General features: G+C 36.7%; 2 protein-coding genes across 4 annotated transcripts in view; one reads left to right on the top strand and one right to left on the bottom strand.

Moving 5' to 3' along the window:
- The window catches only part of LOC6054245, a 264,320-nt gene that overhangs the window by 19,353 nt on the left and 217,309 nt on the right, over positions 1–27,658 (top strand). The gene's annotated exons all lie outside the window — the stretch shown is intronic.
- Positions 16,365–27,658, bottom strand: part of LOC6042032 (ornithine decarboxylase) — a 171,916-nt gene continuing 160,622 nt past the window's right edge. For all 3 annotated transcript variants that reach the window (XM_038265763.1, XM_038265762.1, XM_038265761.1), the window contains 3 exons: positions 20,009–20,563; positions 19,209–19,952; positions 16,365–16,783 (listed from right to left, as the gene is read on the bottom strand). In XM_038265763.1, the coding sequence (XP_038121691.1) occupies positions 16,678–16,783; positions 19,209–19,952; positions 20,009–20,445 (1,287 nt within the window). In that variant the 5' untranslated portion in view covers positions 20,446–20,563 and the 3' untranslated portion in view covers positions 16,365–16,677. The remainder of the gene's footprint in view (positions 16,784–19,208; positions 19,953–20,008; positions 20,564–27,658) is intronic.

A 27,658-nucleotide genomic window follows, 5' to 3' on the forward strand; every position in this document is an offset into this window, starting at 1 on the left:
TTTCCAACTCCATTGAGCACTTCATTACTCAAAGTTAAACCCCAATTCAACCTCCCATTTCCGCCTAACCCTTTCGAAAAGAGCAGAGCTCTAAGCTCCGGCGGCAGGGGCGTTTGAGAAGCGTGTTAATATTAATTGCTGCCGCACAATAACTCACTTCGCGCCCCGGGACTCACTGCCACTGCTGGCAAATCCTTTTGATGAACACGCAGAGATAAAACTGTTTGCCCAGCATCCACTTCTCGCCGGCATCCCGCGCCAAAACGAACAGCTGAAAATGCTCAAATGTTTATCCACCCACACTCAGTTCGACTGGGGAAGGTTTTTTTGTGCTGCCTTTTTCGCAAATTTTTCACTTTATCCCGGAGAGAGACGTTTTTTTTTCGCTAGAGGGGACAGTGGCGATAAGTTCCTCTGGTTGTGGGTGGAAAATCAGTCCATCAGAGAGTGAGGTAAGGAGGGTAGAAGTTAAACATCGAGCAATTCAGCGAGATAAACTGAGAACATACACAGAAAAAAATCAATTCTCGAAATCGTGAATTAAATTCACGAATGTGAGAACCACGAAGGAATTTATTCATGAGTATGGTGCATTTGCACTATAAACGTGCATATATTCCTTCATGGTTCTCGCATTCGTGAATTTAATTCACGATTTCGAGAATTGATTTTTTTCCGTGTAGTAAAAGTTTAAATTTATTATCAGAAACTCTCTTGAATCACCTCTCAAACATTGTCAGTTCTGTAGTATATTTTTTTCGTTGGGACAGGAAAGAAAGCTGGAGGAAACTTACTAGGAAATCTGTTCAATTTCATATCAGTTTTGAAGACACATTGCTGCACGTTTCAAAAATTCAACATTTATTTCATAAGCAGCACTTTTCTTGAGAATTTTTCCCACAGTGACACCTCCACAGCTCACACATCTTAATGTTTACGAGTACCAGAGGAAACAAAAAAGAATAAAAAACGCTGAAAAATAATCCTCTCAACGCCTTGGCGTTTGTGATGGGAGGCGTTATTTCCATCACAAAAACCGGCCCAAACCATGGCAAGTGCCATTTTCCACCGCTCAATCATCATCTCATGGACAGCTCACTCAAAGGCAGGTTTGGCAAATTACTTCGAACACCTTGCTGTGAAGCGGAGGGGGAGGGTTTTCTTTGTATTTGGAGCAATTCTTGAACCGAAGCAATTATCTTTCATTCAGGCACTTGAGAACACATTTTCCTCAAACTTGAAAGACACTCTTTTCTTGTAAGAATAGATCAATTTGATTGCATGATTGCACTATGCTGTTACATAAACTACTATTTTGCAATTCCGTTAAGCACTCTTTGAATTAGATTTTTTAGTGAAATTTTTGATTCCCCGCTTAAATGTTCTTTGTGGTCAAGATAATTGTACAACTCTAAAACAGCATGGCGTCATCCATATGGCACGCTCTAGGGGGGGGGGGAAGGGGGGGGGTCTGAGCAAGTGTTACATTGCATGTTATAAGTATAGGAAAAGCGTGACAAAGGGGGGGAGGGGGGGTCAATTTTGGCTGATTTTAGCGTGACGTACTTTATGGATGAAGCCTATCGCACTTTTCAGTAACAGTGCTGAAAATTTGAACTTATTAGCACTTAAATGGTTACTGATAAATGTATTGTACCTTTCGAATGACAGAAATAGCAAGGACTTTACTAATGGAGTTTCAATTTTCTTTTTTCAGGGCTTTTATTTCAACTTCAATGATTTTTTTACATTTGCACAAACTTTTGTTCTATAGAGTATTGGTGGGTTGTAAAGAGAGGTAAAGAGTAAAGGGTGGCGGGCCAATGCTTTTTTGGTGCATGCAGCGCTGCTGAACATAGGGCGTCGATTTTGTTAACGTATATTCAAACAAAAATTGTAATTGTATGTTGCTGGTTGAAAAAGCACCGCGGTACTTACATAAAAAAATTATCCGCTTGAAATTGGCTACCTGTTCAATGAACAGGTTGAACAGGTGGACGAGTCGCCTCTGATTTCTAAACAACTTCTTGACCCCTTTCCTTCCGATCTGCATACTAGCCTTTAGAATATGGCCTTGAATTTTTATATCAGAATTTTAATCTGAATTCAAATTTAAGAATTAGATTTTTCAAAAATTAAAAAAATCGGAATTTTTAATTTCTTAAAAATATTTTTAAGAAAATTTGAATTAAAGCATCGGAATTATAGAAGCAGAGAATTTTCGAATTTAAAAATTTGAGAATTCTGAAATTCTAAGATTTTTTTTAAGGATTATAAAATTAAGAAAAGTTAGAATTTATGCAATTTAGAATTTTGGAATTGATTTTTTTTTATTTTAAGGTTTACATTTTTTATTATTTCTTTATTTTATAATTTGGTTTTAAATATTTAGATCTGCGGTTTCTAAATCCGAATTGAGCTTTATAGTGCTTTAAAGTGTTTGAATAAAAAAAATAGAGTTTAGGAATTTGAGAATTAAATGTTTAAGAATTTTAAGTATTAAAATGTTCAAGCTACAAAACTGTGGCCCAAATATTCAAAATTTGTAAAAAAAAATTAAAAGCATAAATAAAAGTTATGCAATGTGTGCTTAAAGGTTACAATGATTTACAATGAAAACTTAAATTTTCAGCAATATTCTTGAAATTTAAATGCATTGGCCTTATTACCAACATGAACAAACTGTATTAATTAGGAATCGTAATCATTTGAATTTTAATTTGAACATGGAAAATCAATTCAATTAATTTAATAATTTTCGAGAAATTTAAATTTAAAATAACAAAAATAAATTTGAAAATCTAGTTCTTCCTCTAGTACATAAATATCAATCTAGTACTGTATTCTAATACTAGTACTCCATTTTAACCACTTTTTATTGCGAAGAGATTTTTTTTTAAAGGCTGTACTGGAATTTTTGGATTTTCTCTTACTTTCTTAATTCTGATACAGTTATTTTATTGAAAAAGCAAGTAAGATATTTCCACGGTAATATTAAATACTGTTAATATGTAATACTGTAGAGTTATTTTACCTAAAACAAACATGAGTAATTCTCGCTGAAAGTGGACCACTATTTACACAAGGTGCTTAAAAATCAAAAGCAATGTACTTTTCCAATAGCCCCCACCAAGTTATGAAAGAAACCATGTTTGGTTGGTTAAATTTGTCCTCACCTCGGCTCCACGAAGCTAAAACATTTTTTTTAATTGGTAATTTTTTGACTTAGGCGCGCCTACAAATTGCTAATAAATTTGCAAAACTTCAACGAACCCTTGATGTTTAGGGGTGTTTTGGAAAGGAAATGAGCAAAGCTTTCGAATGCACTTGTCAGAAAAATACCGTTCCATACATTTTTTACCCAAAAAACACCAATTTTTAAAAGTCATTTTTGAAGGCCGACGCCCCGCTTTATCGAAAACTGACAAATCCATTCGAAAGCTGAGACGATTTCACATAAAGGAACAATAAATCTTAGGTGTATGTTCCTTCTATATTTTTTAATCTAATTTTAATCCTGCGAGCGTAGCGCTCTGTTCGCATTTCGGGCACCCAAAATGTTGCAATTTGCTTGCCCCATTTTAAGGTTTTGTCAAAAAATATAGGTGCTCACTTTTTAAATGATAGTTTATTGTCCAAGGGTCAAGATGCACTTTCGATAATTGACCAATATTTTTGGTTTTGGGTTCTTCCAGGTAATTTTGTGTCGAAAATTTGTTTTTTGTTTAATTTTTTTTTTTGTAAAATGCTCACTAACAATTGGGTGGAGAGTATCGTGTGAGCAGCAGTGTTGGGAAGATGAATTTTTGTGGTGTTCTTTTTGTGCTGTATTCGTGGTCGTGTTTATGTCAATTTCTGTGGAAGGTGCGAAGCCACGTGTTTGGATTCTTGTGTCTCTCTTGTTTTATTTGTGGTTCCATCTGGAGCATTAGTTTTTAAATTATTGTTATTTTTTACAGCTTCCCGGAATTATTTTAAATTAAATGTCTACGTGTAAATTTATCTACTCACTAAATGATTTATTAAATGTTCATATTATTCCTTGTCCAATTCCTCTCCTGTAACATACCATCTCCTCATACCATACCATACCCATAGTGGGGGTGACATTGGGTTTAGGGGGTGAGATTGGGTCAAAGTGATTTTTGACGGATTTTACCATTTCTCAGGTTCTTCTCAATGAAAATAAATTCTGTTGAAAGGGTTGTGTAGGGGACATCTTAAGATGACTTCGCTGAAAAAATCTCGATCCTAGAACAAATCCTGTTATTTTGGCAGCTGTCTAAAGTTGGGGTACGTTTTTGGCCAAAAATGACCTCTCGAAAAATCATTTTTCTAATATTTTTGTTAGAATTGCTCGAAAACTACCCAAATGTTTGAAAATCTCCACTTCCAACATTGTAGCGTGTCAATACGATTCCCTCGAACAAGAAACACTGTTGGATGACTTGTTTTTACCATATCGTTGTATTTGAGCATAATTTTAGTTTCATTTGACCCAATGTCACCCCTTCTAAGGGGTGAGATTGGGTCAATTTTCAAACAATAGGCATTTAAGGTAGTGTTCATCAAAATCAACCATATTTTGGGAAAATGTTAGTAAACTATCTAAGAACAAATCTACGTTGAAAGATTTTCGATGTTATTTAAATTGTTTTTGTTATTAAGAAAATACGAGAGGTGTATCGTTTTTTGACCCATAGTCACCCCCACTGACGGTATATGTTTAAATTGCCTAAATTAACGAAACTTTCTTAAACAGCGTGGGAACCATCCGGAGCATTTATATTTTAAATTACTGTTTTTTTTACAGCTTTCTGGAATAATTTTGATTATATTTATTATAATTATCATATTTATTATATTTATTCTATTTACTATATTTATTATATATTTCATATTTATTATATTTTGTCTATTTACTTTATTTATTATATTTATTATTTATTATTATAACAAAACTATATGCTTAATAGATAATACACTACAGACTCACATTTACACTTACAAACATCCAAACCATTTAAAACAATACGCATTCAACAATTTTCATCGGCCCGATGAAATTCCTCTAACCCACATTCCGAACCCCCCAAAAATATTCCGTTCACTTTTAAAAGTCGCATGGGTTCCCTGCACTTTTGCCACTAGTGAACAACAAAAACATCCCCTCCCAAATCCCCACGGGACTGTATGGGCGTAGCCTTGGAGCACAGTGTGGAAATTTACGTTCTTAGATATTTTTGGATGAACCGTGCAGCAATCAAATTGTATAAGAATATTGAATTGACCATTGTGGCACCCCCTACGGCGTGGTGCAGACCCGTAATGGTATGCTATGCTATTTGCACAAACTTTTGTTCTATAGTTTCTATATATGGGTAATTCTCTACCAACTCATTGGAGCGGCCGTGGCTGACTGGTTACGGTGTTCGTTTTGTAAGCGAATGGTTCTGGGTTCGATTCCCATCTGCTCCCAACGAGAAAGTCAAGAACACAGAAATTTGAAATGATAAATATGATCGAAAAATCAAAGTCGCTCGAGGCGGCGGGGTTCGATCCTCCGTCCTTTGGATTGGTAAGCAAAAATGCTAACCACTAGGCCATGACGACTTGGTGAGTTTGGACTGGAATTAGGAATACTGTTACAGAGAGCGAGTTGTGGCGCTATAACCACGGCAAATAGAGTCCAGGGCATTCGTGGAAATACAATGTCCCATCCCAGAGGGTCCCGGAGTACCAAACCTTCTTAGCATGGTGCTCCCAACGAATACAACCAAATCTCGGAGCGTATGGTGGTGTGTCCCCATTTTTTTTTTGAAATTAAATATGTCTTTATTGAACTTTCTTATAATAATTACATTTCATTTACATTCTAAGTGGTATGGCTACATGCTCTTCATCTTTGTTATATTTTTCGTTTTCTTATTAACTGTTCACATTCATTTATTTACTTCAAATTGTTTTACATTATTGCATTGAATCGAATACATTTGGGTAAAAAAGAAAAAAAAATCACTTTAACAACTAATCCTAACCTAAAACTAAAAAAACAAATTCATTGAAATATTCAAAATCATTAGAACGAGTAAACTACGAACTGTATTTTAAGATAAATTCTCCAAGCGTTCTTACTTGTTCCGCACGAGTTTTGCAACCACGCAGTGTTGTTGTCATCTCGATGAAAATGTTCATAAGTTCTTGTGGTGAAAACAGGTCACTACTGCCTTCATCCGTTGATGCTGGTTGGTTTTCCCTTGGTTGCTGGCTCAAGCCAGGAGGTGTTGTATTCTCTGCAACTTTTTGCCGCTGATTCAACGGCAATGGCTGCAGATTTGGAACCACTCGAACAGATCCCGCTCCAGGTGACGCCAAAGCAGGAAAATCCACGTCCGTGAAAGTTGGTGGTGTTTTGCGACGATTTGGTTGGTGCCTCGTCGTCGCTTGCTGCCGAATTTTCACAAACTCAGCTCGTTTTGGGCAGCTCCGATTCTTGGTCGAATGGTCGCCGCCGCAATTGAAGCATTTCGCTTCGATGTTCTCGTTGATTGTTTCGCAAGCTTGAGTTTTGTGCTCACCTCCGCAGGTTGCACAACGACTCTTGATGAAACAGTTCCTTCCACCATGTCCAAACTGCAAACAGTTCGAACACTGTGTCACGTCACGGTGCACTGGACGATAACGTTCCCAAGACACGATGATGTTGAAAATTGCCCGAACTGCCTTCAGCTCAGACGGCGTTGTCGATCCTTTCTCGAGATGAACCAGGTACAGTTGATCACGATACTTGATGTCCTTGTTGTGTCTCGTCATCTTGAAGACTTCGATCACGTTCAACTTAAAAGTTCTGAGCTCTTCTTTCAGCACACTCACATCCATGTCGTACAGGCCTCGGATGACCTGTTTCATGGGGCGTTTACCTGGATCGTCATGGTTGTAGTATTCAATCTTTGTGTTGTTCAGGAAATCCCGAACGTAGTTGTAATCCTTTCTGGTAGGTAGCAGAATTTTGAGTCCATCAGCACACAAGCGAATGGAAGCTCGTAAAGCACCAGATTTGATAAACCCGGTCAGCCACTTTCGCACCGAATCCGATGACGATGTTTTCACAAAAATGGGTGGCAACTTTTCCCGTCGTTCAAATTCTTCCTTCTCGCTCACGTCCACAGGGAGGGTAGCGAACTGGTTTCCAGACGAATTTTGAGCGTCCTTGCTCAAACTGCCTGGCTTTGCAGGTAGCGCTTCGGCATTCTTTAGCTTCTTCAAATCTGCCGATCCTGCTGGTGAGGACCGCCTCTTTTTCTTGCCGTGAGGCATTTTTTGCACTTTTTAGCACTTTTTTGGTTTGTGAGGGACGCACGTCTGACTCGCTTCACTGCTGATCGCAGACTCGAGGTGTGTCCCCACGCTTCTTCCTCCCCTGTCGATTCAGAATTGTGTTGTTGTTCGAAACTCAGTGCTCAAACTCAACCCAATTACGAGTCATCTCTGCGATACGGCTTTACGCAGTAGGCCTGGCCGCTTTAACGCTTGTGATGTTTCAATGCATTCCGATGCAATGACGCACTACAAATGTTATTAAATGACAAGAAGAGTGCTAGGCGTCATCTAACCTAAGGCACTCTCCAGGATCCCTTCGAAAGATTGGCTGCGCTAGGGTCTGATTAGATTAGATTAGATTAGATGGGTAATTCTCTACCAACTCACATGAAATCGGGAAAAGTTGCCACGACCCCTCTTCGATTTGCGTGAAACTTTGTCCTAAGGGGTAACTTTTTTCCCTGATCATGAATCCGAGGTTTTTTGATATCTCGTGACGGAGGGGCGGTACGACCCCTTCAATTTTTGAACATGCGAAAAAGGAGGTGTTTTTCAATAATTTGCAGCCTGAAACGGTGATGAGATAGAAATTTGGTGTCAAAGAGACTTTTTATGTAAAATTGTACGCCTTATTTGATGGCGTACTCAGAATCCCGAAAAAACGTATTTTTCATCGAAAAAAACACTAGAAAAGTTTTAAAAACTCTGTCGTTTTCCGTTACTTAACTATCAAATTTTTTGGAACATGTCATTTTAGGGGAAATTTAAAGGACTTTTCGAATCTACATGACCCAGAATGGTCAATTTTTCATTAAGAACAAAAATTTTCATTTTAAAATTTCGTGTTTTTTCTAACTTTGCAGGGTTATTTTTTAGAGTGTAACAATGTTCTACAAAGTCATAGAGCAGACAACTACAACAGTTTTGATTTATAAACATAAGGGGTTTGCTTATAAACATCACGAGTTATCGAAATTTTACGAAAAAATGTTGTGTGAGAATGTGTGAGAAACTTAGATAATTCGTGTTTTCAAAGAATATATCGAGTCGAAAAATTCCATGACAGTACAAAATGATCGCAGAAGTTTCTATAGACAGATAAATCGCCCTTTTGTTGCTCAAGAAACAACTTTTCAAAAATATCGTCACGCAAAAATCAAGTCTGCAGCCGCAGTAATCCAGATTGAATAAATTTACTTTTTCTCAAACAAAGAACCTGCGGGTTCTTCAACCCTGCGGGCTTAGTTCTGTTGGTGGAACTGGTTCAGCCTGCTACCGACTATCACCATGTCTAGCATCTCACTGGCCAGAAGACTATCCAAGATTTGCACCAGCAAAACAGGAATGCATTGTCTTTTCATAAAAGGTTTTGCAGAGTTGCATTCCGTAGATCATCAATACGGGATGAATAATTGTTGCTTTTTGCACAGCAAAAAAAAAAAAAATGTTTGCAAAGTTTGTATTATTCATTTATTTTATCTGTATACTGTGATTAAAAGGCAGCTGATCGAGTTGCTTCGACCAAGTCCAGCAGTCAGCAGACGAGATACCTCGTTCAAGGTCGTCCACCACTTAAATGCTAATTTTCCGCCCCTCAACTGCCAGGCAACCTGCAATCTCGGACAGTCCCGCCGATCCGATGGTCCACCAAGAAGGCTAGATCATGTCATGGTTTGAACTTCGCTTCCAACCAGAGACAGCTATACGAAAACATGTCCACACTCCTTTGTGGCTGCACAATTCGAGCAGACCACAGCACAGATCGTTAACAACGATGTAAATAATGATTGGTGGAAAAATGGCGAACGGTGTCGCAAGACGGATTTTTTTAATTCTTTATCGATGTACTCGGAACGACGACGTTCAATTAAAGAGTTTTTTTTTTCGATTGCGATCTTGATAAATTGCTCGATTGACATTAAATGACATTAACATTGTTGGGGTCTCTCATTTAGGGAAAAATAAAGCAGTGGGACGAAAATGCAGTAAACTAGTTAATCACGAATATTTTTGTCTTGGCAAACTTACTTTACAGCAATTCTTAAAAAATTTGAGTTGAATATTTAAAACCTAATTTTACCTTTTTATCTTAAAATGTGTCGTCCTTGAACTAAGACTGAGTAATTCTCCGCCAACTCAAACAGCAGTTTTCCCAAACCCTCTTTGATGTGCGATAAACTTTGTCTAAAGAGGTAATTTTTGACCATGATCACGAATCCGAGTCCTGTTTTCAATATCTTGTTACGGAGAGACGGAACCCTTTCAATTCAACGTTGTCATGCTATCTTGTCGCACGTCGCTTTTAGACGTTCTGAGAAAATCGCGTTTTAATGTTTGACCTTGAACAAACAAAAACTAGAGCACCCAATGCAAACAATAACAAACACGACTCGAAGTTTGGTTTAATTTTGTTGCCGGAGTCCCGAGTTATAATTACAAATGTTTACAGTAAACGGGCATGTACGTGTGTCAAACGTGTTCTGACCTGAAATCCCGTTGACCAGTTGTCGCACTTACAGTAATTTTCCGGGTGTGTCAAGATAGCACGACAGTATTGAAACTTCTTTCATACGAAGAGTGACAACAATGCACAATTCGTGATCAGGGAACAAAATTACCCTTTAGGACAAAGTTTCAGGCAAATCGTAGAGGGCTCGGGTGCCTTTATCCGATTTTGAGTGAGTTGGCAAGGAATGACCCAACTATTTTTGACATCAAAGGAATCAACAGTATCAGAATTAGAGGTGGGCAAAAAAGAGCGAGCCGCTCAAAGAGTTCACTAAAAAGAGCATGGCTCACAAAAAAAGAACCGCGGATCTTTTTGAAACTCCGGTCTTTTAAAGAACCGTTCCAAAATGAAGATTTGGAAAACTTACGTCTATTTTTATGTTTATAAATATAATTCATAGAATTTCCAACAAATTGTATCCAAAAATTGGTTTTGTTATTTTCAAACATTTCAATGCTTATACAAATTATTCACAAAATATTCCCCAGGCATATTTTTTCAAGTACTTCAAAATAAAAAGGCAGAGGGGTTATTTTCTGACATGTTGAGTGCAGAATCGTCATATTTCGTTGGGAAGTCTATTGCAACTTTTTCATTAATATATAATTTTTTTTTTTCAAATAACTGATACAAGTCCATTAAACAAACTTGAAAAATCACACTATTCTTAAAAATGGCCTTTTTATCAAATTTTTGAAAAAGAACGAAAGAGCCGTTCAAAAGAGCCGCTTTTTTTATTGAGCGAACGAAAATGAGTGGCTCCCTAAAAAAGAGCGATTTTGCTCACCTCTAATCAAAATTGATTCACTTTCATTCTGCTGAAGGTAGCTTGGAATTTAAGGTGTGAAACTGAATTTGAAAATTCTAGACTATTTTATTTCAACTTTATTAGCCGGAATTCTTGAGATATTTTTCAGGATTCTGAAATTAAATGTTTAAAATTTTCAAATTACAATTCATAAATTTTTTTAATTGTAGTTTCACGTCTATTTCGAGCTGTGATCTTAACTTTGTTAAACGCAATTTGATGCCAAAAATGTTAAAAACAGTCAAAAAAATTAATGGACAAGTGATTAACTCTGTAGAATTTCGCTAAAAAAATCGAAATTTTTAATTTTGCATGTGTTGATTTGGATAAAAAAAATATTTTCAAACAAAATTATAAATCAAAAATGACTATGCTAAATGTTTCATAAAGTGCACGGTTTTCAAGTTGTAGGCATTTAAGGGTTTTTCGAAAAATGTTCAGTATGATGCAGTTGAAAAATACTTTATGAAGGCAAAGCAAAAACATATTTTCAAAGTGCTGCGAAAATTTCCTGCGAGTTTCAGTTTTTGACTTAGTTAATTGTGAGTTCCTTAAGGCTTAAATTTATATTATTAGTTTTTTTTTCAGTGTCATCTAATTTGCTCTCATTTTTCATCTCGTGATATCTTGGAAACGGTTGGTTCGATTTTAAATGCTAAAAAATGAAACTTTTGTTAAAAAAAAAGTTTAAAAAGAAAAGACAGTTTGCGAAAACGGTGCAAAATTACTCTAATATGCAAATCACTAATTTGGATATCGATTAAAATCAATTGATTAAAAAAATATGATACCATGAGATTAGAAACAACAATATTACACAATAAACTCACATAAAAAAAAACTAAAAATATAAAGTAAGAGAAGTAGTGTTATTCGTAGTCTGATTATCAGGATATCATGATCAAATAAAATAACAATCACAATTACATTTACATAGATAATCAATACGGGAAAACGTTCAAACAAAAATTGGACCGTAGAGGGTTGATTTTTTGATCTCTTTTATTATACTTTAACAATATTTAAAAAAAATCAATGACCAATTCTCGAGTTTTTTTTTTTAGGTCCTATAATCTATTGTGTTTCATATGTTTATTGGTCCTTAAAAAAACTCTAGAATTTATCGTTCTGTATTGACCTTCAAATTATCAATTTATTCATGACTCATGATTATAATAATTTTTGTTGATGTTGAAAAATCACAAATTTTAAAGAAAAATCAATACTTTTTTTTGTCATAAAAAACTGCAGTGAACTTGAAAAAAATACTTTTTTTTTGTAATCTGTTAAATATCACCAAATTTATAAGATTCACAAATTCAATAAAAAATATTGTTATGTAATGATGTGCAATGAGTAAATAATGTATTTGTTAATGAATCTATGCATTAATCCCAACAAACTAAGCACAGTTAAACCACATTTGTATGGGCAAATTACTTGTGGTAAATTAAGCTAACATAAAACTTAGCCATAAGCTCCATCGCCACAATGCGCCAAATCATACTGCCTTAAGCTCATGAGCTCTAAACTGCTGGGATATTTACCCTCAACCAACGTTTCTGAAGTTCTAGGACGCCACATGATATAACTTTCACCACTGCGTCGCCATACTCTGACACCGCGGTATCACGTTTGAAATGTAAACTAGGACAGTGCATTTTAAGGATTTGTTTAAATGGAAATAAGACAGTCTTGAGTAAGTTTTTTATACAATAAATATATAAAATAAAATATTATAACAAAAATACCAACCAACTGAATTAAATAAAGGTTTACTCTAATTGTGGTAACAAATCATCTTGATTAAAATATGATCAAAACATTGATCCACCCTAGCGCACCACATTTTCCTTGGAAAAGCAATTGATACGAGATTGGAAATCGTCCCAGCAGGAAAGTTTGCTCTCTCGCCACACACATCCACAGCTATCGAGTCGAGTGTGATGATGACGGTGCGATGGTGACGTTCCCTTTCTGACAAGTGGATCAACGGATAAATGAAAAATCGCTCGAAAAGGGGAAATAGTGCCACCATCGTCGTCACCCGGCAATGGATGCCTTAAGCAATCTCGATGGGATTCCATCATGTGGGAAATGAAAATCGGGTTTGCCATGATGAAGATGGGATGATTTTTTTTCAGTATTGGCATACTTTATAAAACTTATAATCAATGGAGCGGTTTTCAATTTAAGATAATATTGATTAATTTCAGTTTTACCACAAAGGCTAATGCCAATTTTCCCCTAAAATTGAACTCAATCTACCACGGGCCTGATCACCCAATGAACAAGCTGCAATCGAGTGGGGCAGGTGCGGTATCTGACCTCGGTAATCAATTCAATTTGTGCAGATTAATTGCTGTATACAAACAAATTACTAGCCGAAGCCACGATCTCAACTTGATTGGTGTTTTTCAATCAACAACGTTTCATTTCCACTTTTGGCTAGCAGGCAGTAATTATTCACCCATTCAGCCAGGCCGCACAATTTACGGAGCAGCAAAATTGACACTTTTACCGTTTCTCGGAAGAACCAAAGCGTGTTGGGTTATTCAGGGGGTACTCTCATTAGTGGACTGCACAGCAGAGAAGGGAAACATGAAAGGTAACACACCTCATCTGCCAATCACATCGGTTAGGGAGGGTTTCCCAATTTTGGTCGGGAATTTTTATCAGCTTCCTAGAGCATCGTTGTCCAAATAATTGAGTTAAAATCAATCCTGTTTTAAAATCTTTGCATGGCAATATCTCAGCAAATAAGGGTCGTATCAACAAAGTTCAGAAAAGCAAAATATAGAGAATTTTCTCAGCTTTTCAAACATATTTTGTTCAAGAGTGGGCAAACATGAGCACTAATTTAAAAAAATGAATAACTGCTACTATCTTCAAAAAAGTTACCTAAAAATTGCTTTGACTTGAAAACGGTGCAATTTATCAAAATTTGATTAAAGTACTTTTTGATTGCAAATTTGATTTTACATCGAAAAATGAAGTTGAAAAATTTGTGCGACCAATATTTCGATTTTTGTAAAAGTCAGTTTTGATTCAAAAATTAATAACTCGGTCAAAGATTTTTTGCCCGTTCTGTAAATTTCTGAAAAGTTGGCATTTGATTTTCCCTAAAACATATTAGAAAATGGGTAATTCTCTACCAACTCACACGAAATCGGGAAAAGTTGCCCCGACCCCTCTTCGATTTGCATGAAACTTTGTCCTAAGGGGTAACTTTTGTCCCTGATCACGAATCCGAGGTCCGTTTTTTTGATATCTCGTGACGGAGGGGCGTTACGACCCCTTCCATTTTTGAACATGCGAAAAAAGAGGTGTTTTTCAATAATTCGCAGCCTGAAACGGTGATGAGATAGAAATTTGGTGTCAAAGGGACTTTTATGTAAAACTAGACGCCCGATTTGATGGCGTACTCAGAATTCCGAAAAAACGTATTTTTCATCGAAAAAAACACTAAAAAAGTTTTAAAAATTTTCCCATTTTCCGTTACTCGACTGTAAAAATTTTTGGAACATGTCATTTAATGGGAAATTTTAATGTACTTTTTGAATCTACATTTTCATTTAGAACAAAATTTTTCACTGACTACACTGAAAGAATATGTCTACATCTTTGCCTAAAACAACATATCAATAAAAAAAATCCTCCCAAAGATACAGATTTTCGAATTTTCACAAATAATTTTTGTATGGACAGCTGCCAAATTTGCATGGAAAATTATATGGACAAACTAATGATGCAAAATGGCTTCTTTGGGCATACCGAAGGCACCAAAAAAGTTAAAAAAATAAAATTAAAGAAAAAAAAAACGATTTCGAAGAAACCGAACCGGATTGCTCTATTGTAAATACTCTCAATTTTCGGAAAAAATTTTTTTCAGGAATTAAAATCATGGACACTTTAATCAAAATCCGAAAAACTGGATTTTTTCAGTTAAAATTAAACTTTAAGTGGCTTAATCTTGATAATGATGCACCTTAAAAAAAAATGTGAAGTACTTTTCGGTTTCAAATTTGATTTTACATTAAAAATCGGAGTCAACATATTGTTATGACTATAATTTTATTTTTTCTAAAAAAACAGAATTTAAAGAAAGTCGGGGCTAGGCAGAACTATTTCCATTCTTTTCTATAACTAAAAAATTTCGGGGTTTTTTTTGGGGACAACCTTAATTATATTTAATAATTAAGAATATTAAAATAACTTATTATTTTAGGGAAATAGATTTTTTTTATAAAAAAAAATCGGCAATAAAAAATGTCGCGTACCGTACCAATATGGTGTGTTTTCTGGGCAATCTTAAGAAGAAAAATAGTCATCGCTACTTTCAAAAGTGTCTTATAAAATATTTTTAACACGTTTCTATGTTTAAACGAAAACAAAATATTATGTTCAATTTTTTATAAAAACTAATATTCAAACTAAAACATCCACTTCAAACTATTCGAACAAAACAAAAATAAAGGTATTTGAAATAGTTTTCAAATGAGGATGAGATTTATAAGAATGCTACAATATTGCTGATTATTGATCATTTCATACTCATGAAAAGTGCATTTCTCCTGAAAGCTTGCAACAGTAATTTGTAAAAGTATTGGCGAAATATTTTTTTCATCGAAAAAAAAACTTTTTCTAGTACTGTACAACGGAATTTCACAAAAAAAATATTGTTGATCGATCTCAAATATGCTAAATATGATTTTAAACGCAGGAAAATGCATTTCAAATTATTTTCAGTTCATTAGACTTTTTTTTCCATTAAAATTTTGAAGTTTTTTGGAAAAAAATATATTTCCCCCTGATTTTTGGGACCGATTTTGAAAGGGGGTGACATAAACTTCAAAACACATTTGCAACTGCGTAACCGATGTGCAACTTTCTGAAAAGCTGTTTCTTGTCATATTTTGCAAATTTGGATGAGTAATTGACACATAAAACACATCATTTAACAAGCTTCCTGAGTTGTTATTAATAAATAATGAAGGAAATTAAATTAAAAAAATAACGTAAAAAAAAAGATATCTAAGTTAAGAAAAATGTTCTTCGAGAAATTTCCTACAAGCTGCATGCATAAGTTTTGAATGCAATCATTTTGGGTTCATATTTGGAGTGATATTTGATCTTCGGTGACGCTCACATGTTTTAGAAAATACTGTTAAAAGTTTTCAGGATTTTTTTTTATATTTTATTCAAATGGCATTATTAGAATATTTCATTTACAAAAAATAAGAACATTTCATTGAAAGTTCATCACAAAAATACAATGCATGATTTTTCAGATTCGCAACGATGCAATATTTACTATAAATGAAAAAAAAGTTAAATTGTTTTATAAAACATTTTTTTTATGTTGATTCAATTGAATTTATCACATGCTGCTCAACAGATGGACCAACTTTTCGCATGATTACGCAAAAGATTAACCAAAGGCACCCTCACCCTACCCCGTAGTACGTGCCAGGATTTCAAAGTTCTCGCTTTTTGCTCCAAGCACGTGTCCCAACCGACCAGTCCGGGTCACCTGTCTTCCGCAAGTGCAATGTGCACTGGCTTGGTGGGATGCACCCCTTCTCCTCCCCCTAATATCGAAAACAAAAACGGAAGTGGAAGTAAGTTTGCCCCGACTCGTGGGTGTGACAATTATCGATCGGTCAGCCCCCTCGCCCCCCTAAACCGAACCTGGACGGCAGTAGTGTGTTTGTGGCACAAATCGATATCGACATTGCAGGTTCGTGGCCGGCCATTTGCGGTCCCGCGGGTTGAACTCTGCCGGGTGCGACTGTCCGCGGCGAAGGTAACACCCGCGGGTCGTGCCAAATGGCGTTGCACTCGTGCGTTCCCCGGTTTAGGGTGTCCTGTTCTGTCCTGGACTGACTGGTAGGGCTAGGATTAACAGTGCGGGGCTGTCATCTACGCAGTGGGTCGTGTTTACACGTGGCTCAAGAGCAACTTTGTAGTTTATTCACTTGCATGACGTTGGTTGTTGCAGGAATGTTGACGAGTTCGTTGAGTATGTGCAAATTTTGGGTTAGCTACGCTCCAATTCTTCAAGTTTCCATGCGTTCTTTAGGAATCGTGATCCCAGAATTAGCTCCCGTGGAAATCTAGACTCGGACAGGTATTTCAAAAATTCCCTGAAAAAAAAGAAACGAGAGAGTTTTTTTTTTATTTATAGGCAAATCCAAATTTTAATACCTGTTAAATTCGGTGAATTCAACAAATATTGTTACTTAACTAATTAAGGGGTTACATACATGTTAATCGTCACAATATCAGAGTTTGTTATGAGCACACATCTAAACATTTTTTAAATGTTTTTTACAGGGCATTAAATTACACATTTTCATCTAATAACAAAATAAATTTGAAGACATTTGGTTGTATCATTGCTGAGAATTAGTTATTTGAAGATAGCAATTTTTCGAACTTTAATCGTCTCTTACTCAGTTGAGTCACGAAATATCTTCATGAAATTTTCAGGAGTGATTGAAAATGAAATTTAGTGGATTTAGGAAATTTTCTGTTATTGATTTTTTTTTGATTTTCTACATGTACGCCTTAACACAAAATATTGAACTATTTTTGTTTATTTTACATGTTTGGAGGATCAAAAATTGCATCTTGAGGGCTTTGACCAAGTAAGAACAAACATTTTTTGGCAGTGCAATGTTTTATTTAAATCATGATTTATTAAAAAAAACATCTGAAACATGGTCGATTTACATTTTTTTATTGTTGCCAAAGCCAGATATTTTTTTCGAAAAATGCACAAATATAAAAATTATGTTAAATTTACTAATCTAACTAATTAAAATATTATCAAATTTTAAATTCAAGACTAACCTTTCAAAATATTTGTCGGTCAAAAATCACACGGGCAATAATATTTGCTTCAAAGTTTACATTTTTAATTCTCTAAAACACAAAAAAAAAGTTTTTGGAAAAATATTTTTTTTGAAAAAGTCGAGGATTAAAATAAAACAAAATTTCAAAAATCATTTTTAAATGCAAAATCAAACTTACAATCGAACATTATTTTAACTCAATTTTAATAAAGTGCATTGTTTTCGAGTTAATGTACTAGGAAGGTAATTTTTTAGAGAAAAATAAATAAATATTTAAATTGTCGATATTTATTTTTCCAAAAAACAACATAAAAAAAGCTGAAAAATGTTCGTAATTTTATTAATTTGTGTCATCTACAAACCCTTTTTTCTATTCACAATAATTGGAGAATGGTTCTTGATTTTTTATGTTAAAAAAATAAACTTTTGTATAATTTTCTCTTTTCTATACAAATAATTTCGAAATTTTAAAATTAAACTCATTTGGAAATGTCCAAAATAAGTGTATAAAACCTTTCAAAAAGTTACTCTGAATCCTTAAAATTTTGAAATTACTTTTATATAAAAATGCAGTAAAATTCAACAATGTTTTATTTATTAACATTCAAATTGAACCAATTGTTTCCGAGATTTTGTTTGTTAAAAAAAAGGTTTTATATGTAGCATTAAGAAAAATTTCTATGAAGCTTTGCATGGAAAAACTAATGATGCCAAATGGCTTCTTTTGTCATAGGAAATGCAAAGAAAAAATTGCATACAAATCCAAAATCTCTAAATAAAGGCTGATTTGACTTAGAATCACTGCGTATATTTAGTTTAAGTCATTAAATTAAACTCACACCATTACAACACTATAAAAAAATCTTTTTCTAAAATCAAGGTTTACAAAAAAGAAATTTAAAGCTTAAAACATAAATTTATGTTTATGTTTATGAATAATGAATTTTCGTAGAGAATTGTTTATCTATTTCCAAAGTTGAATCATTTCAACTGAAAACTGAACAAAATTAAGTTAATTTTCATAATTTTCATTGCAAATTCGATAATTTTTGATTGCAAATTCGATTTCACATCGAAAAATTAAGTTGAAGTATTGATTCAAAAATTCATAACTCGGTCAAAGATTTTTTGCACATTCTGGAAATTTCAGAAAAGTTGGCATTTGATGTCCCCTAAAACATATCAGAAAATAAAAATAAAAAATAGTGTTTTTTTTTGCAAATCCAGAGTTTTTTTTGAAAAGGACCGATAAACTATTGTCTTTCATATGTTTATAGGACCTAATAAAAAAAAACTCGAGAAATCAAGTTTTAGTGAAAAAAGTGAAATTAAAAAATCACCCAAAAATTGTTTACCGTGTATAATATTTTTTTCAGTGTGGTCCATATCCATTATTAAAACTTTGCTGAAGACACCAAATCGATCAAAAAATTTCTTCAAAAGATACAGATTTTTAAATTTTCATATATAATTTCTCTATGGACAGCTGTATGCCAAATTTGTATGGAAAATTATATGGACAAATTAATGAATCAAAATGGCTTCTCTGGGCATACCAAAGGCACCCAAAATGTTTCAAGCGGATTAAAAAACACAAAAATTAAAATGAAAAAAAAAACGATTTCGTAGAGAAATGCTCTTCTGTTTCCATAGGTGACTCATTTCAACTGAAAACTGAACAAAATTAAGTTAAATTTTCATGATTGAAACTTACCACATGCTTCTCCTGATATAAACCAAAGTAATCGGATAGACAATTCCTTCTGTTGCTTTCGAAGTTCGTCGTGCAAAGTTCCCCTGACTTTCAAACACCATAAAATCGTTTTCATTCAATTCCGGCAGCTGCAGATCTTTGCAAATGCACTCATCACTCCCTGCCTCGTACAGAGTTGTCCGACATTCCACACCACACTCGTCGCGATCTTTCCAAACAATTGGACAGGCAGGGTCGCTGGCATGAATCAAGCTGTGACTAGTTCTTCCAACCCGTCCACTGACGTAATAGAACACTTGATCGATCCTGGACGGATGCCTCTGGTTCCAGAATATCCGCTTCCCCCGAATTGCCGCAATGGCCGTCACGGCCGCAGCGCTGTGAAAACTGCCAACCTCCGCCGCGATCGTCCATCCGCGTCGTTCGGGAAAGTAATCCTCCAGCGCACGGTTGATGTACGACGCGTACCGTTGACCTTGCACGTCCTTCTGGCCACAAACTCCCACGCCCAAGTTGATAAACTTGAAGTTAAAGCCGACGATCGTTGCGTGGTCCGTGATTTCGCGTCCTTTGCTGATGGCCGTGTAGAAGATCGCTGGATCGCAGCAGAACGATCCAGCGTTGTAGCACCATCCTATCACGTCCATGTTGAGCTCTTTGGCAAGGTTGAGCAGCTCGCGAGCTTCACCATCCGCTTGGCAGCCAGACTGAACGTCTTGACTCAACCGAAACCGGATCAGGGCTCTGGAATGAAATGACACTTTGAAATCCTAACCTCAACAAATAACCAAATTCCTTACTCTGCTTCCGGAAAGTACTGATGAATCATCCGAAGTTCCTCCTCGGAATCAAACACCACCCGAACGTCCTTCCTCCTCGCAAACCTCAACAGCTCAGCATTCCTCCCCACCCGTTCCAGCAGGATCACCCCCGGATCCACCCGAAACTCCAGCACCTTCAACACTTCCACCTTCGACGAACAAACGTACCCACAGTCCAGCAGCGCCGTCGTGCCAATGATCCGAACGTCGTCGTTACTTCCCACCGTGTAGTACGGTCTCACCCGGGGCAGGTTCCGCAGCCAGTCGTAGTGCCGCTTGACCACGCAGTCCAGCTCGGTCAGATGTAGCAGCGGTTCCTCCGGGGCGTCGCAAATCAGCTGATCCACCAGCTGCTGGGACGAGACGGTGTCGTCGACAATCTCCAGCCGGCACTTGAGCACGTTGAGTATCTCCATGGGATCAACGAAGGGTTCCGAGCCGACTGCGTGTGTTGAACAGCAGCGAAGTGTTTTGGGATTGGCCGTTATCTTGGTGTGGTTATGGTTCGTTATCTGGCCTAGACCGCATTGGGACCTGAATATCAGTCGCGAGATGATAAGGGAATAGCTTCAGAGCGTTTGAATTATAGCGGCTATTAGTTCTTTGTTGTGACTCTTATCATGGGCCTATTTTTGAATCATTCGAATAAAATATATTTTTAAAATTCACTGTTCAGCTAAAAAAATCTCTTGACATTATTCATATCAAGCTTCCCTGCACCGTGCGGTACACGCGGTTCGCTTGCACCTCGGGTTTGCTTTGCGCCTGCTTTGTTCGGTTTACACCCGTACCCGACTCACACGAACCGAGGGTATTTTGGTTCATCGTACCAGCGCACCACGACACTCTCGGTTCGCCGCGTCGGTTTTGTGTCTGGCACTCACCCATGGCATGAACCCGGTATATGAGCCAAGGTGCTTCACTCGTTACGAGCCGAGGTACGTGTCGTGGTACGCGCTGGCGGTACAAAACGGGTTCAATACCACGACACGTACCACGGCACGCTGGGTTCATGCCATGGGTGAGTGCCAGACACAAAACCGAAGGGGCGAGCCGAGAGTGTCGTGGTGCGCTGGTACGATGTACCAATATACCAATACACAAATGGGTTCAGGCCAGGCCCGTATCCAGGATTCTTCAATGGGGGGTGTTTCCTCCCATAAGGCGTTAGGGGTGTATGTGTGTTATAGGAAAGGCGTATATAGTCAACAAATGAGTAACAAAAAACGTGAAATTTGCTTTATATATTGTAACAGTAATGCTAAAAAAATATCTAAACATCAATAAGTTCATGAAAATATTGTTATTCGTGCATATATTATTGATGTGATATATGTGATTGAAAATATTGAAATAACGTTATTGCATCCTTAATAGTTTAGATTGTTTTTTTTTTTCAATGAATTTTTTTATCATCAGCAATTTTTTTTTGCCCCCAAATTTTTCGGGAAAATTTTAAAAGAAAGCCTTTTTTACCAGTACACAACTTGAGCCATCCCAAGCCAAATCAATTTAAAATGGAAATCAACTCGTAAGATCTATGCGTTTTGGTTTTCGTCGTTTTTTTTTATTTTTCTTAAATATCATGAGCTTATAGTTCGTGTTTTAAGGAACAAGTTTGCCGAAGACATCAGCAAGATTTGTTCGTACCAAATAAAAAAAATATATTATTAGGATTTTTTGTTGAGAAATATTTTTTTAACCCTCTACTGCCCAAATTTTTTTTCGAAAATATTTATTTTTCCCGTGTTCAGGAGGTCGCCTATCTAAATTTTTCATGATTTTACAGTCACTTTTTCAATTTTTTGCATGTTTTTCACATTTTCTGCTATAGAATCGCATTACTGCATACTTCTTTTTACTGAAAATATAGGAAATGTTAGTAAAAAACATTGCCAAAGTTGTGTGTGTGTGTGTGTGTGTGTGTGTGTGTGTGTGTGGTCCAATCCAATACCCGCTGGCCGGCAGCGAAATTATGGGAAAGAATAGTTTGTATCAGACTTGGGTTATGCTGATACAACATATCTCAGTCCCGGGTATTAGGTGGTGACAGCCCTCGCGCTGCTTCCAATGACCCATTTCAGAATGGCAGAGATCCTAGCGGCCCAATTCCGAGGTCATTGGGCATTGTCTGGCCCCGCCTAAACATAGAACAAGAACCAGACGGATCCTCGAACTATCTTTAAACTTCCAATCCCTTCAGGCAAAACAGGGATCAGCTCGTATATTAGCATTAGCATTAGCATTAGCATTTGGAGGACGCCCCACCACCGGAAGGCTCCACAACGCTTATCCCACTGTTTGGTCTGGTTGTGTTAGACCCTCATCCGGAACAATAATCCAACACGGGAGATACCATGTCTTCATCTTTTGATGAGTGTGTAATACAGCCCAGGGCATAAGGGGGTCCACGCCGGGTCCAAGCTATCCTCGGGGAAATGACGGAATGTTAGTAAACACCTATCTAAAGTGCGCAGGGACCCCTACGTCACCTTAGTGGTATAGATGTTTGTAGGGAGGTTTTGGACTCAATGTTAGTAGGAGAGGTAGAACCCTAGGATATACCCCGAAAGGTATTGCGGGCGAATCAAGTAGAGTTAGTTTTTTTTTAATTATTAAACATATACTTGTGACTGTATAGTGTAAAAGATGCATGATTTATATTTTTTTATATTTAAAGCCACGGCCAATACAACGCGACGAAGCCGTGCATGATTAAATTGACTGTAATATGACTGAACTAACCTTTCTCTCATGTAAAAGCAATGCTGATTAAACACAGTTTTAACGTGTTTGCTGTTAAACTCAAGCTACCGACTGTAAGAGTAAAGAGAAGTTTATATTTTCCTTTAAACTATTGAGTGTTTAAGCGAAATTCGAGATTATACATGATTTAACGCATAATTGGAATCTTGATTTTAAACTCTTACAGCGATGCGGGGGAGAACATTAATTATTTATTTGTTTTATTTAAATGTAGTAGTTAGAAGTTAATTTAAAATGACCGATTTGAAAAGCATAATTAGTTAATTTTTCATCTTTTTGTGTAATGTGATTAATCAGCATATTTGATATTTTTAAATAAATACAAAAACAATGGAAAGTCCTAACTAAGTTTTTAGCTTCATCATCTGTGAGATTCGTCGTTAAAATGCAACAGTTGAGAAAATGTCTATCTAGGTATTAAAATATTGTTGATTTAGAGTCGATTCAGTCTTAGACAGCCGGCTGTGGAAAGACTGAATCACTGTTGAACCTTGTGTGAAAATTATTTTGGTTGGTCTCCTTTCAATCTAAAAATTCGCGTTAAGTCAGGCAAATTTCTGCCATTTGATATCAAACTGAATTAATAAAATAAACAAACAAACTATGTTGCGTCAAGAATAACCAATCAGCAAAAAAATAAAAATAAAACGCTAAGTTAATGTTTTGTTCCTATTGCGAATCGAAATTATCGTGATTGTGTTAAATTAAATAGTGCGTTGTTTCAAATAAATAAATGTTCAAGAAAAAAAACTAAACACGATATAAACTTTCACAGTTTTAATAAAGATAAATGCTCCGTTCTGGCATCCCTGCATAAAAACACACCAACACCGAAAAAAAAAACTCAGCAGCATATAGATCGTTCTTTTATTACGTAACGCAAAAAATAATAGTATGGAGCGTAACACTGCCTCCGACCCCCACTGTTCCCAAATGCGTTACGTAATATAAGAACACTCCCATAACCTTCTCTCTTTCTACTGTGTGCTCAACATGGAGCGAACTCACCGCGCACTCCAACAGCAAGCAGCACCAACACACCGCGCTGATTGTGGTGATGACGATGATGATGACGACGAAGCACACAGCAGCAGCAATGCACCTCTCTCTCCCTCCAAACCTTCTCGCAAACTCCGGCCGCGTGGCCACACGGGCACGCACACGTACAGGTCATCCGCGACCAAAGCCCTGATCTGAGGTACAACACACAGAAGCGCAAAGTCGTCGCTCACTCTCTCGCTCTCCTGCTCTCCACGCTCACACACTAAGCCAACCGGCTTTGCTTGTGCCGAAAATCATCGACCAACCGCGTTCACACACACTGAAAACTGCGGCTCTTTTGCCTGTCAACACCAACACTATTGCGCGACGCCGATCAAACAGCACCAACGGAACCGAAAAATTCGGATTTTTACGGCGGAGGCCACCCTGAATCGATTGTTCTCCCGGCTCCCCGTGAGAAACAGAACCGACCAAGCTAAAACACTAATCAAAACACCGAAAAACCCCTTCAAAACATACAAATCAAAACGGACGCGGGGGACACCGAACCGAACGCGGCGAACGCTCACACACTCCACCCAAAATAATCTTCTCCTTTTCATTATTTCTAAAATAATTAAATCTCCTGCCACTTGTCTGTGACTCCCCGCTATCACCAACACACACAAACATTCTCCCTTTGCTGAACTGTCAAGCGCTCCAATCAAAGGGCAGAACCCCATTCCGGAAGCGAGCCAGCTTATCAAAAAACACTAAAATCAACGAATTCTGACAAAATTTCGCTTAAACTGCATGCTTCCACGTAATATTATCACTTAAGTCACATTTCCCCCTGGAACCAATTTCAAAAGGCCACGAAAAAACACCGATATTTTAACGAAACTGCGGACGCGAAGCAAACGTGACCGATCACGTCGCCAGTGCAGCCAGAACTCAACAGGGATCAGCTCGTATATAATGGTAAATAAGAGGCATTTGTGTATCAGTTCTTTGAATTTTTTCGTTCACTGATGAAGCTCGTCGATTTTTTCTTCTTCTTTTTCATTTTTTCACTGATTTTTTTCGCCAGAGGACGCTCAGGCTCAAACCTGTCATCCTCCGACAAAGCTCGCACTCAAACTGACCCCGCCAAAACGAGACCGACGCTTCCGCCTTTTCTTCTTCTTTTTTTCCTTTTTTTTCACTGATTTTTTCGCCAGAGGACGCGCAGGCTCAAACCTGTCATCCTCCGACAAAGCTCGCACTCAAACTGACCCCGCCAAAACGAGACCGACGCTTCCGCCTTTTCTTCTTCATTTTTTCCTTTTTTTTCACTGTAAAAAACATTGCCAAAGTTGACCCCTAAAAAAATGACATTTTTAAAAACATTGGCAAAGTCACATAAAACAAGTTTAACTTCCAACCCTGAAATTTTCTAAAATTTTAAGAGTTCTTCTTTCCAATGCTTTTTAAAGATCAAAAATCGGTTGGAAAATTGATTTTTTGGCGATTTTTTAGATCGAAGCCCGTCTAAAGGCGGGGTTAGGTTGTAGAGGGTTAATCAAAGTGTTTGGACAGTGAGAATGTATGCTCCACAACAATAAAATTGCTTTCAAATTTGTCTCAGTGGCCACAAAGTTAAAATGAAAAAAATATATCAAAGAGAAATAATGTTTTTCATGGCAAATTAGTATTTTCAACTTGTGAATAAATAGATAATCATTGAATTTGCCGGGACCGTGGTGTAGGGGTAAGCGTGATTGCCTCTCACCCAGTCGTCCTGGGTTCGATCCACATTTTTCGAGACGAGATTTGTCTGATCACGCCTTCCGTCGGAAGGGAAGTAAATGTTGGCCCCGGACTAACCTAAAAAGGTTAGGTCGTTAGCTCAGTCCCAGGTGTAGGAGTCGTCTCCCTGGGTCCTGTCTCGGTGGAGTCGCTGGTAGGCAGTTGGACTAACAATCCAAAGGTCGTCAGTTCGAATCCCGGGGTGGATGGAAGCTTAGGTGTAAAAAGAGGTTTGCAATTGCCTCAACAATCAAGCCTTCGGACACTTAGTTTCGAGTAGGAATCTCGCAATCGAGAACGCCAAGGCAATGCTGTAGAGCGAATAATTTGATTTTTTTTTTAATTTGCGTCAAAAATCTAATTTCTAACGTTATTTAACTTGAAACACTATTTCATGAAATCACAACTCAAAGTTTTACAATATTTGAAGTGAGTTTTTGAAAAATGGTTGCATTCTTTGGGTGAATTTCATATGATACAAAGTTGTATTTTTAATGATTTTTAATGGTTCCATTATGGTATGATTTTAGTTATATGGTTATATGGCCTAATATTTAAATTTATTAGACAAAAATAATTGTTGTTGCCCAACATATAAGCAAAAAATATTCCTAGTTGTGAAAGCTTCATAAATAAAAAAAAACATTGATTTGTCCTTACAACTTTCCATAGAAGTTTGACAGCTGCCCATATAATTGCTTACGAGGCCATTTCACGGAACACCACTCGAAATCGACTTTTTCAGAACATGCTTAAAATTTAGCGAAGCTGTTTATCCTATCGAAACATGCAAAAATCCCTTCTTTTTTTCCCTTCTAGTTTTACGATTTTCACCTATTTTTGCCTTCCTCACCTTACTGAGGAAAGGCTATAAAATCACTCTGAAAATGAACTTCTTAATTCGACCTTGTAGACCCACCTTCACGTATACCTATCGACTCAGAATCATGTTCTGAGCAAATGTCTGTGTGGATGTGTGTAGGTGGGTGGACAAAAAAATTGTCACTCGATTATCTTCGGACTGGATGAACGGATTTTGACCGTAGTAGTCTCATTCGATCCGTCTTGGGGTCCCATAGGTCTCTATTTAAAATCAGCAAGTTTAGTTAAGTACTTCAAAAGTTATGCTAAAAAAACGATTTTGGCGTATGTCCGGAAGATTGTAAAAAGGGTGTTTTTTGCAAGAAACCCTATCATGTTATACATTTTCAGAAAGGTATTAAAATGACCTTTCCAATGAGCCCAAAACATTGAAGATCTGACAACCCTATCAAAAGTTATTGGCACTTAAGTGTTATTTATACACTTTCTGGAGGCCGGATCTCAGATATTTCAATGATAATGATGTCCGGGTCCATCATGCAACCCATCGTTAGTTAGATAATCGAAAGACCTTTCAAATGAGTCTAAAACATCAAGGATCTGACAACCCTATCAAAAGTTATTGGCACTTAAGTGTTATTTATACACTTTCTGGAGGCCGGATCTCAGATATTTTAGTAAAGATGATGTCCGGGTCGATCATGCGACCTGTCGTTAGTTAGATAATCGAAAGACCTTTCAAATGAGCCTAAAACATCAAGGATCTGACAACCCTTTCAAACGTTATTGGCACTTAAGTGTTATTTATGCTCTTTTTGGAGGCCGGATCTCAGATATTTTAGTAAAAATGATGTCCGGGTCCATCATGCGACCTGTCGTTAGTTAGATAATCGAAAGACCTTTCAAATGAGTCTAAAACATCAAGTATCTGACAACCCTATCAAAAGTTATTGGCACTTAACTGTTATTTATACACTTTTTGGAGGCCGGATCTCAGATATTTCAGTAAAAATGATGTCCGGGTCCATCATGCGACCTGTCGTTAGTTAGACAATTGAAAGACCTTTCAAATGAGCCTAATACATCGAGGATTTGACAACCCCTTCAAAAGTTATTAGCACTTAAGTGTTATTTATACACATTTTAGAGGTCGGATTTCAGATATTGTGATAAAAATATTGTCTGAATCTTCCATGCGAACTATCGTTGGATAGGTTTTTTTTTGTCGATGAGCCAGAAAAATTAAAGGTCTGCGAACCCTATCAAAAGAAA

Source organism: Culex quinquefasciatus, chromosome 3, assembly GCF_015732765.1.
Source record: "Culex quinquefasciatus strain JHB chromosome 3, VPISU_Cqui_1.0_pri_paternal, whole genome shotgun sequence".
NCBI classification, from domain to species: domain Eukaryota; kingdom Metazoa; phylum Arthropoda; class Insecta; order Diptera; family Culicidae; genus Culex; species Culex quinquefasciatus.